We start from the raw sequence: 12,765 nt of genomic DNA on the forward strand, positions 1-12,765 counted from the left end.
CTGGAAGGAAGTCTAACAAAGCTGTAATTTTCAAAACGTTTGTAATAGCGTCATCTAGTGGTGATATTTAGCATGTGCACCCCACATCTTTTGACCAGATAAGTTCCCCATTCACTTTCATTGTATGGAAAATGAGCAGCATCTGCATTCTTACAAATTTCTCCTCTTGTGTTCCACAGTAGATTGAAAGTCATAAAGGTTTGAAACAAAATAAAGATGAGTAAATGGTGACAGAATTTTTATTTTTGGGTGAATATCGCTTTAAATGAAAACCAAAAGGTTAACGTAAAAAGTGAAGTATTTTTATTTGAATAAAATTCCTTTCAGATAGATAGCCTAATAAAAGATCCTGTCCTATAACAATTTGATAAATACAAATGTTATGCAATAATAAAAACATTTCAACAAAGCATTACAGTGAAGGATTATAATACGTAACTTGTCACAGATTGCCATTTTTCAGATAAAAGTATCACTTTTATTAAAAGTTTGTTAATCATTCTTAATTGTTGTGCCACATAGCTAGCATGCTGCAATTGTATCCAGTATCAAGTGTTTCTTATAGGTAAAGCAGAATGGTAAGGAATAGACAGGGTTGGAGTAGTGTCTAGAGTATTTAGAGTAAAGACAAAATAAATCAATAAGTCAAGTAAGGGTTTACACATGAAAAATAGCAGTATTCTGCTTTGCTGTTAGAGATGAGTCGCTGTCAATACAGGATGCAGTGATGAAAGTGTGGTTGATAAATAACTCCTGTATAAGATAAATATGTAAAAAAAAAAAACACTATTTACGTCCCAATTAACCCTCTACAACCTTTACACCAAACATATTTTAGTAATGTACTCTAATTTACAGCCGAACAGTTGTCCCGTATCCCCAGACTCCAAACCCAGGGTAGAGGGTCTCAGTGAATTTAGTATGAACCTTGTGAAGCAGCGTCATGGTGTCGGACATACTGTAAAATGCTACTGTTCCAGCCGCATAGTCTAAATACACCCCTATTCTGGAGGAACTGGGGCGAGATAAAGTGGTGCTTTTGCTGTTATGTACAAAGGAGAACTTGGATTCAGAGCAGTATAAACTCCAAGACTTGTTATCCCCCCCAAAGCTACCAGCACTGTCATTTCCTTTCCTCTGAATACCCTTGTAAGACACAGCTATATCTATTTCTGTGCCACTCCAGTCCACCTCCCAGAAGTAACGACCACCAGCCAGACCTTCCTTACACAGCACCTGCTGCCAGTAGTCGAAGCGGTCAGGGTGCTCCGGGTATGGCTTTGGTTCATTACTCATCCGCACCACTGTGTTCCTCTCTGACAGCTGCAGGCTTGGGTATGCTGTTGAGGCATCCAGTGAAAGCTGGCAAGAATCTGGATGGAGATGGAAACTTGTTAAATTAATCAGCATTTACAACAACATATGAATTGTATTTAATGTATAACTGTCACGTGATTTATTAAACAACTAATTAACACTCCTTGTGTTGCACATTCTTCATCTAAACGCAATCTGTGATTACTGGACTTAGAACTACTGTCCCGTGGCTGAAGCAAAAGGTGTTGTTGAAGGTAAATGCACGTGTGAGGTTCACGATTAGGGCCCTGTCCCCAATGGCACTTTGTGGTCTTCCTCTGAGTTCAGACTTTGATGACGTAAGAGAGTGCAGACCGATGGGGCACTAGACAGCAAGTCCATGAGGGGGCATGCTTGGTGTGCAGTTGAGACAGACTTCAAGACTTCAATCAGATGACGCATTTTTTACATTATGATTTTATCTACATGCAGTTTTACAAATTATCATTTTAAAAAGTCATGGCATTGATATATAGGGTAAAGGAACACACTTTAAACTAACTATTGAATATTTGTTTTTATTAAATAATTTCAAGCAACAAACTGACAATATGCAATAGATAATAAAGTACCTCTGAAAACAAAGTGCACATATGACTACAGCAACAAAACCCCATTGTTTTACATCTTTAGAGAACAAAAAACATTATTCAGATGCATGGATGTTACAGCTTGGTTACAGAACACAGTAAAATGTATAGAAAGAATATAACACCATATATTCACAAAATACACACAGGCACACTTCTGCAGGCATAAATAGCACTGTTAGACCGAATGTTGCTATATCAAGAAATATAAGCAATCTTACAAGCTACAGCCATGTGCATTCAATTATTCTTTCCTGTCTTGATATTTTAGAGACTCACAATAATTCTAAAATCCTCTTTGAAACAAGAATAACAATAAATGGATTAAGAGTAATTCCATATCTATGGAAAATTAAATAAAACAAAGTTTTGATCAAGTTCTACACATCAGACTAAAAAGTGATTCTATATAGGCCCACCCATGATGAGCAAGTGATCCACCATTGACAATCAGGAAAACGCTATTATTAAAATACATATTTAATCCGCAATTGAACATCGCCTTGTCCGCATTGTTTTTTCCTCCACCTCAGGAACTGGAGTCCTTCTGATTGGTCTGCTGCAAGGACTGTTGGGTAGCGGAGCTGTCCGGCTTCGATGAAGACCACATCGAGGGTGCAAAGGTATGGGATGATTTTAATCTCAATATGATTAATGAATGCACACACAATTATGCATGTACTAGATACATTTTGTGAATGTATTTTACTAACCACAAACAAATGCCATTTGATTTGAATCTGTGGAATTCGGGATTGAATGATTGTGCAGCGATTTGTACAAATACAGACATGTTTGCAAATAAACATGTTCTGTTCTACATTAATAAATCAAAAATTGCTCATGCAAAAATGAATCCGTGCATTTGTGGATCAGAAGACATGCGTGCATTTATTGACATCTTGTTCGAATCGATCGTGTTCGGTTCATTTGGATTTTGAGACTTCCTTTTCGCAGTTTACAGCATTCCACCCACACACATACACACACGCAACTAACGGACAAGCCAGTGCTCTTTATTAACGTGAACACGATTCGTAAATGTGTGTCACTATACAATGAAACAAATGCTTTTCAACCGGTGTCTGTAGAATTACATAAATGTGCAGCAATTTGTACAAATAAAGTCATGTTTGTGAGTATAAATGTTCTGCTTTGTATTAAAGTGTGACAATTTCCGCGTGCAAAAAGGAATCCGTGCATTTCTGGATCAGAAGACACGCGTGCATTTATTGAGTCCTTGTTCGAATCGATCCTGTTCGGTTCATTTGGATTTTGAGACTTGCTTTCCGCACTTTCAGCAGTGAGGATCCACACGCAACTGAAAGACAAGGCAGGCAGCTACCACTAGATGGCAGTCGCAGAGTATTACAGAGTTGGCCTGCCCTGGTTTGAGAACAGGTGATAATGGACAATGTTCGCGTTCTCCCGAAGAACCTTTAAAACATGGATAATACCATTTTAAGCCAACAAGCTGGTTGGGTAAGTATCTTTTTAACTTTTTTTTTTCTTTTACTGCATACTGAAAAAAAAAAAAAAGTAACTTCCTATAGACTAGCAAGTTAAAAACAATGTACATTTTATATATTTGGCATATTAATTACATTTTATAAATATTCATTTGATGAGATATTAACAAAAATATGTTGGCTCTTCATTATGTATGTTATATTATGGTTTAGAGTGCGAGCTGATCAGGGAGGAGAGAATGTTGGCGTGGCTCGTCTGATGATTTCTATAAGTGGGCCAGACAGTAACTGCTTTATAGCAGGCAAAAGTGTGCACAATCAGAGGCAAGATAGATTCATCTAAGATTGTTTAAATGTCTTTAACTACTACTTGAAAGACTTGTAATGTCATTATTTTTTGTAATTTGTCTTTTTTTAAATGAAGAGTAGAGAGACTCTGGTATGATCTCTGGATGGGAGTCACCAGCGTGTTCTACCAAATCTTGCACACAGGAAGAGGACATGCTGGATTTGAGCAGCACTCTTCACCTGTTTTGCTGCCATTATGTATTTTTGCCCCGACTGCAAGCAAACCTCAATGTGTTCCGTGAGGGATGGGACAACCACCCATTGAGAACAGAGCAAAACCTCTCTGCTAGTCTATAGGAAGTTACTTTTTTTTTTTTTTCAGTATGCAATAAAAGAAAAAAAAGATACTTACCCAACCAGCTTGTTGGTTTAAAATGGTATTATCCATGTTTTAAAGGTTCTTCGGGAGAACGCAAACAATGTCCATTATCACCTGTTCTCAAACCAGGGCAGGCCAACTCTGTAATACTCTGCGACTGCCATCTAGTGGTAGCTGCCTGCCTTGTCTTTCAGTTGCGTGTGGATCCTCACTGCTGAAAGTGCGGAAAGCAAGTCTCAAAATCCAAATGAACCGAACACGATCGATTCGAACAAGATGTCAATAAATGCACGCATGTCTTCTGATCCACAAATGCACGGATTCATTTTTGCATGAGCAATTTTTGATTTATTAATGTAGAACAGAACATGTTTATTTGCAAACATGTCTGTATTTGTACAAATCGCTGCACAATCATTCAATCCCGAATTCCACAGATTCAAATCAAATGGCATTTGTTTGTGGTTAGTAAAATACATTCACAAAATGTATCTAGTACATGCATAATTGTGTGTGCATTCATTAATCATATTGAGATTAAAATCATCCCATACAAAGGGGGCTTTCACGTGAACCATCGCAAGTGCTAAAATCACAAATGGGACACACCACAAACTGGTACACTTCACAAGCACGCGCAACTGATGGCACGCAAACGCAAGTCCACATGAAGTGCGCCATATGGGATAGGGCCCTTGTTTCAAATGCGAATTTGATTCTGTTGATGCATCGTGTTGGATCAAAAGCACTACAAAGTCATAATTACCCATTGGGAACCTCTGGATATTCTTTGAGCCCCGACTCTCCGAGTTGGATTTATATCGATTAAAGAATCATAGTGGAAGCAAGTTGTAATTGGTAATAATTCTGTTTACTTGTGGACTTTGACTGGGCAGTTTTGTTTATGTAAATTTTTCATACTGTAAATGAAGAACAGAAAAAAAGCTTTCCAGAAAATAAGAATCATTTAGCTGGTTTTTGAGGTGACAGGCTTGTGCAACAAAATGTCTCGGTTACGTACGTAACCTCGGTTCCCTGAGATGAAGGGAATGAGACATTGCGAAGTTACACATATGGGGAGTGCCTTAATAAACAACCTATTTGAAACCTCTCTATAATAATTCAAATATTCTAATATTGCTATGGTGTTTGAGCCCTGCCTGTTTTGGCACAAAACTGACTGCTATAAAAACAGATTCACAGACACCATTTCCTCTGAGAACAAGGAGTGAATCGCTCGTGCCTCAAGAACTCTGAGTCTCGTAGTGCGGCTAGCATTCACAATGTCTCGTTCCCTTCGTCTCAGGGTACTGAGGTTACGTATGTAACCGAGACGTTCCCTTATGACTCAGTCTACTTGACATTGCATAGTAACGCATATGGGGAACAGAATCCCATCACACCGCACAACATGGTGGCGCAGTCTTGTGGGACAATGACCGACATGAGCATGTCGCAGTGAGAGATCCTCGTGATGCCCAGGATGTGAGCGTTCATAACGAATTATGAACTATAGTCATATAGAATAATTAACTCCTTATGAACGCAGTCGTAAAGGAAGTTTATTTATAATGAAAGTGCTTGTGGCTTTATGGTAATTATAATGGCCTGAATGCAGGTGGTTATGTAATGATGGGGTGCCCTTACTTAAAGGAAAGGGGCACAAGTATATATTTATATGGCCAATGAATAGCAAGTGCTCTAAACAGAGAGGACTTGTGAAGAAAGAGACGTTACATCTAGGTTGTAAAACCTTGCAAATGTTTTTTGAGAGGACCATCCTTCTGCAAAACATATGTTTTGTAAGGACACACAATTTGTCTATGCCCATGAGGAGGCCATGCCTCTAGTTGAGTGTCCTTAAACACAAATTGGGCAAGTCTGACCCTGCGACTCATAAGCCAGGGTAATTGCATCGACAAGTCTTTGCTTGCAGACAGACATTCCTTTTGTGCGTCCTCCATAGCATATAAAGAGCTGATCAGACAGTCTAAACTGGCGGGTGCTCTCAACGTATGTGTGTAGCGCCTGCACAGAGCATAACTAATGCAATTATTATTCCTCATCTGAATTAAATGGAGGAGGGAAGAAGGTCAGAAGTTGAACCACCTGCGCTTTGAAGGGTGTGGTCAGGACCTTGGGTACATAGCCTTTTCTGGGTTTGAAAGTGGCTCTTGAAAGAGAGCCTTGACAATTTGGCACAATCTCTATTGCGTTTTTCGCGATGAGAGGTGTATTTCTGCTCCTAACACTGGACGAAACCGTGGAAGACAGAACGCTGCTGAAACGGGGTGGCCAGTGTGCAAATTTGGATCGTATAATTATTTTTGATAGTTTTTGCACCCATTCTGAAATACCCGTTAGGGCTCGCCATGCATCTGCGTAAAGGGGCTCTTTATTGAGAATGTGTGAGCATATTGTGCATTTGCAATGAATGCTGTATTCTTTTTTGCACTTATTGCTTTTTTTTGCATTTATTTGAGTGCAAGACACAGAAACAACATTTTGAACAATACTGCGAACAACAATATTCCATTCCCGACAAATAATAGTGTCTCTCCAATCAGGCCTTTTTTTTGGAGCAGACCTGGAGGGTATCGCAGGCTCTGCTTTCCGCTTCAAAGGGTTGTGCCCATCAGGAGCACTTTTGCTGCACATGATGATATGCAGGTGCCTGTGAGGCAGCAAGTATGGGGCTTTTAGTCAGGTGCTGGCTTGAAACAGAGTGAGGGCGATATACTCCGTGTGGGCAAAAAGTGTCTCATAGCCTGTGACTGCAGCCGAATCGTGACATAACGCTCAGCAAACGTATTAATAGAGCTGCCAAAAAGGCCGACTGGAGACACTGGAGCATCCAAAAGAGTGGCTTTTTCCTTATCACTCATTTATGCCCTGGAGCACCGCCATTGTGTGGAGTGCTGATCCAGTTTGATCTGCTGCTGAGTAAGCTTTTCCCGCTATTGCGGACATTTGTCGACACTGTTTGGAAGGATGTACATGTTACACGCTGGGCAGAGGTGTGCCGCTACTGCCTGCTCCACAGGGGGTAATTGTGCATAACCGTTTTCTTTCCCGTGATCCACATTAAAGAGGATGGCATCACTGCGCGTGCGCACCGTAGAAGGTCGCGTGCCTTGAATAGTGCGTTACGAACTTCGAGGAGGAATTGTGTGTGATGCTGCCATTTGACGGTATCCGGACTGCTGGAAACATTAATGGAGGCAAGACTGTTAAGGTTCCTCTGGGGGAGACCAGTCAGGGTGAAGCTCTTCGACTGTCCTTGTAAGTTCATGGAGCATTTCCCTGTCAGTGGCACGTGCACGTTCCTCGCCCTCATTGGGGACAGGAACGAGGCATCATCCACTGATCATTTGCCTGATGCCGCGAGAGACATGACTTTGTCATCATCCCCGGCATCAGATCCGGCAAACGAGACGAGGCCGCACGCTCCTTCAGAGGGCCGGAGCTCATGTTGCTCATAGCATACAGGGAAACATGCGCTTCGTGGAGATTGAGGGGCTCGTGGGGCGTGTGCCATGAAGAAATCCACCTCAAATTAATTCTGCTCGACCTCGCGGCACCGCCGTGCCTCCTCATGTAAACCTTCGGGTATCACAGAAGAGGCGGGTGGGAGGGCGAGAGAGGCTGAATCATCCCTCAGAACGAGGGCAATTTGTGAGCGAAGCGACTTGAGACTCATGTCCTCACAGTGGGGACAGTCTGTCTCCATGAGAGCTGACTCTGTGTGTGCGCGGCCCAGACAGAAAACGCAGCTCTAACGTTTGCTCTCTTTGTATGTATCTCTTGCACAAGGAACACTTATGGAACGACATCTTGAAAAAGATGCGAACGCGTAAGTGACTCTTTTAGATATTATATAAATATATATATATTTATATAATTCATATTTATATCACACAAATGCAATTTCTTTTTAAAGGATACTCTACACCTGCCGACGCACTGCAGAGAATCAGGATGCTGAGGTCCGTTCACCAGCGAAGCGTCAAGTGGCGAGGTGGAGAGCTGTTCGCCGGCGCACTGCAGGGGAGCGGAGAGTCTTCTCACTGCAGTGAAGATTCTGTCCGCTGACACGTGTGTATCGATGGTGAAGGGTAGAGGGCTTAGAGACAAGAGATGATCGCTGTCTTGAAGGAAGAAATTCTGAGGAAATGGTGTCTGAACACCTGTTTTTATAGAGGTCAGTTTTGCGGCAAAACAGGCAGGGCTCAAAAACCATAGCTAATATTAGAATATTGGCATTATTATAGAGAGGTTTCAAATAGGTCGTGTATGAAGGCACTCCCCATATGCGTTACTACGCAATGTCATGTGGACTGAGTCGTAAGGGAACTACATTTCCCGTGATTCTATGTAACGGCACGAGAAAGATCAAAAAGATCAATCACTTACCTAATGTGCAGATATTCTCTTCATTTTGTTACAATGGTGCTAAAAAGCTTTCTGTCTTTGTCAATTAGTGAGAAATAGAGAAATAAATATGAAATAGCAAAATGGGTACATTATTTCCAACTAATTTCACTTGAACTCACATCACATGGTAGGCTATTTACGACTTCCAACATCATAAATACAAACTTCCCTGGAGAACTTGAACACAACATGTGAAGCTGCTGATGCAACCGACACCACACGAGAAGGTAAACAAACAATCTAAAACACTTTTTCTAAGATTTTATACTGATATTGAAGACTTTATTTGAGCAGAAAATGTATCTTTCTGAAAATAGAAATGGGAAATTATGTTGAGTTACTTCTTGGATTTAAAAATAGTTGTGTGCATGTGTGTGTGTTGGTGCTTGTTCTTTTTTTGTTATTGTATTATGTAAAATTTATCGTGAATTTCTCAATAATAATAATACAAATTTATAAAGAAGGTTAACGATCTAGAAATTATGCAATAATAGGCTCGTTTTATTGCCAAACGCCTCTCCTTGAAAGTAGATGAGAGCAGGCTGGTGCAGTCTGGCGGAGGAGTGAAATAAGAGCTGTCAAATCGGACAGTTCTCACCTTTCCTAGTGGATCAGCCGCTATGAGCTCAAAGGCAGATATCGTCATGGTTACTGTCGTAACCTCCGTTCCCCGATGGAGGAAACTAGTCATTGTGTCGATGTATTGATACTTGGTGTCGTTCTTGAGAGCCCCGAACATCTCCCATTCTTTGAGAAAATGCCAATGAGAATTGGGGAGTGGAATTTGCATGCCACTCCCCCAGACATACAGGTTTAAAAGGAGCTGGAAAGCACAGGTTTTGGGCTGAGGAGCCCAGACAAGGTCCGGCCATTTTAGCGGCTAGTACATTGTAGTGGCAAGAGGGATACAACGTCTTGTTGCCTCCATCAGGGAATAGAGGTTACGACAGTAACCATGGCGTTCCCCTTCTGCTTCCTTACATCCCTGAGGGGGGAAGCGACGTGACTTGCATGGCAGGAGGCCACGCCAGCTGCAGCCTTTTCGCTCTATGTTTTCTCTCCACAGAGTATTAGATTTGGCTGGGAACATCTAACGCTATCATACGCATCAGGGAAGGTGTTCTTTTCCTTTCCTATCCTTTCAGAAGGGAAAGACCACACAGAGACCACATCCTGCCCAAAAGGGGAGGTCAACATGTGGCAATACGACACATGGGCTCAGCAGCCGCACTTAGCTCCCACCACGAAGGGACCAATCATCAAGCCGCGAGCGCTCAGGGGAGGGTGGAGGGTTCCAGTCCAACCTGATACTCATGGTGGCCCGGGCAAGCGCATCGGGTTTGCGCAGAACTTGCTCATCTCAAACGAGCCTAATATCTGATGGGATATGGCTTTTGTGAGTAACAGAAGGGTTGATGTCAGGGTACTGGAACATTCGGTTGCAACATGTCGACTTCCCGTGTGATCATGTTAGTATTTGTGGTATTGAAGGTGCTATTTGTTTGCTCAAAGTGTTCCCGTAAAGTAACTTACATTGTAAGAACTCCTCCCTTTTTACTGGTTCCAGAGTCTGCAGAATTTGAACTTCTTTCACTGTGGAAAGAACAAATAAAAATACATTAATTGATACAGAATGTCATTATATTACAGTATAATTCATACGTATATTTTTATCTTTTATTATTATTATTATTATTATTATTATTATTAATAAAATGTTTAGATTTTAACCACCTGCTGAGGAGATTTTGTTCAGTTCTCCCTTGCTTATGTCTTCTAATTGCACTTTCAGTTCAGAGATAGCTTTCTTTGCATTGTCAAAAGTGTGGTGTGGGGCTAATGTCACTTTGGACAAGTCTTCATATCCAGAAGGAGCAGAGAGAGACTGCCAGCTCTGGGTAAAAATAGCCAGAAATGTTATTTTGTCACGACTACTTACTGTCCAGCAAAAAAAATGTATGTACAAATAAACAAATGGATCACAGAGCTTTTAATTGCATCAGAACCTGTAAGAAATGGATATGATCATCAGAGTGGGACAGTTGCTCCAGGTCATTATGTTTCTTTCTCAGCAGTGTGATCTCCTCCTCCAGTCTGTCCAGGTGTCCCTCTGCACTTGTCACCAGAAGGGTTTCCTGCGCTCGGATCATCTCCTTAACTTCTGCATATCTCCTCTCAAGTGCCCGGAGCAGTTCAGCGAAAATACGCTCATTTTCATTCAGCAAGCTCTGAGAAGAATGCTATAATGAGAAAAATAAATGAGGAAGGGCCAGTTTCAATCACAGAATTCATTTAAGGCAGAAATGTGCCATAAGAGTCAATCATAGTATGGAGTTAAACAACTGTTAAAATATTTGTAAAACATAACATGGAAAATACACCTATAATAAATGTCTAAATTGCCTTGGGTTAAAGGGTCATCTTAACAAATTGTATTGTATTGTATTGTATTGTTGTAGCATTAAGGTGACATTCAAGCACTGAATTAATAATAGATAGGAGGAACACAGGAGTCTTGACAAATCTTTTCTCTAAATCCTCACTTTTAGAGATGCCACTGCCTGCCTAAGTTCTTGCCATTTCTTCATCTTTGCCTCAATTTTCTGCTGTGAAGCCATCAGTTTAGCCCCAAGCTCTTTCTGTTGAAAAAATTGTACATTCGTGAGACATTGCACAGATCACATTAATCTGTCAGAAAGAACAAAAATGCTGAAAATTACAGTACATGATGACTACATCACTTAATATTGAATCAGTTATTAGTAATATTTATGATTGTGATCAATACATTGACAGCATTTAATAATCTTGGTTAATGTTAAACATACTAATGCATTTAACATTAAAAGTTGAACATGTTAACATAATAAATGGATTATTAAAGGTGCACTCTGTCATTTTTCCCCATTAAAAGAGTTTTACACCTAAAGAAATTATTTGTAATTTTGAAATGAAAGCATAAAATCATGACCACTCACATAGGATGAGGACTGCAGTCATATAAGTAACATTATAAAAGCTGTTTTATTCTACATTGTGCAGGGGCGCCCTTAGGGGGGCTGCCATTTAAGAATCACATGACCAGCTGTTATTGGATACTTTCACTCTTGGATTAAATGAATCATGGCTGATTGTGAATTTAGAATTTCTACAATAGCATCTGTAACTGAAAATGACTGATTTTGAATGATGCTGCATCCACACCACTAGGTGTCACTGTAATTCCAAGATGATATGAGCAAAAAGTTACTGAATGCACCTTTAACTCTACTTAACAACGAATGAAAGTATATGTAAAAATTAACATTACAACAAACAATTCACAAATGCTGTCAAATTATTGTTCATGGTTATTTCAAGATAAATGATGCATGAAATTATGTGAACATACAGCAGTATAGCAGCGTATTGTTAAGTCTTATCAATGATCTTAGTTGCATTGATTACATATAAAATCTCCATATGTAAATAAGAAACAGAACGATCTACACACACGGAATTTGTCTTGGTAACTGAAGTTTCCAGTGCACAGAGAGTATTCAACAATGACAGAAATACAAAAATTTGATAACCTCACCTGCTTTTCTGTCCTTTCAGCCGCAGCTGAAACAATATCATGTTTTTTGTGCTCCTCCATGATACACAATACACAAACACATGCTTGGTCAGAACGGCAGAAAACCTCCAAAAGTTTATCATGTTCTGCACAGATTTTCTCACGCAGTTGCCCTGTTGCCATCACCAGCTTGTGCTTCATAAGTACTGGATACTCAAAATGGGCCTGGAGATGAGTCTCGCAGAATGAAGTTAAGCATGTCAGACATGACTTCACAGCTTTATTCTTCTTAATCAGACAAAAATCACATAGCACTTCCCTGTAGCTGTTCTGGCTGCTTGATCTGGGGCTGCTGTATCTGCCAGAGTTTTCTGATCTTCTGGGTTTCTCCAGAGAGCTGTTTCGGCTTTGATTTGCAGTACTGCTTCGAGACATGTTAAAACTATCTTGGCATAATCCAAAGATGATCACTTTGAGTAAAACCGAGTTTCAATGAAACTGTAGTGTCACATTCATTATATAGAGGAATGTGAACCGTATGATAGACCAGTTTACCAGGTTGGGGTGACATCTCCAAAAGAGGTGTGACTGCTGATGTCATAACAAAGAGGAATGCAATGACAAAAATGGTCAAAGGACATTTTGTAATACAACATTAACATTGTAAACATCTTTACACAAGGGCCATTTTGT

The 12,765-nt window shown here is 40.3% G+C and overlaps 1 protein-coding gene across 1 annotated transcript; it reads right to left on the reverse strand.

Moving 5' to 3' along the window:
• Positions 1 to 237: 237 nt before the first annotated feature.
• Positions 238 to 12,631, reverse strand: ftr14l (finTRIM family, member 14-like). Its single transcript, XM_052090117.1, has 6 exons — positions 12,094 to 12,631; positions 11,060 to 11,155; positions 10,523 to 10,756; positions 10,251 to 10,410; positions 10,050 to 10,109; positions 238 to 1,373 (listed from the first exon to the last, which is right to left on the reverse strand). The coding sequence occupies exons 1-6, from the start codon at positions 12,505 to 12,507 to the stop codon at positions 853 to 855; spliced, it is 1,485 nt and encodes a 494-aa protein (XP_051946077.1). The 5' UTR covers positions 12,508 to 12,631; the 3' UTR covers positions 238 to 852.
• Positions 12,632 to 12,765: the final 134 nt, after the last annotated feature.

The sequence above is a fragment of the Xyrauchen texanus genome, chromosome 24 (genome assembly GCF_025860055.1).
Source record: "Xyrauchen texanus isolate HMW12.3.18 chromosome 24, RBS_HiC_50CHRs, whole genome shotgun sequence".
NCBI lineage: Eukaryota > Metazoa > Chordata > Actinopteri > Cypriniformes > Catostomidae > Xyrauchen > Xyrauchen texanus.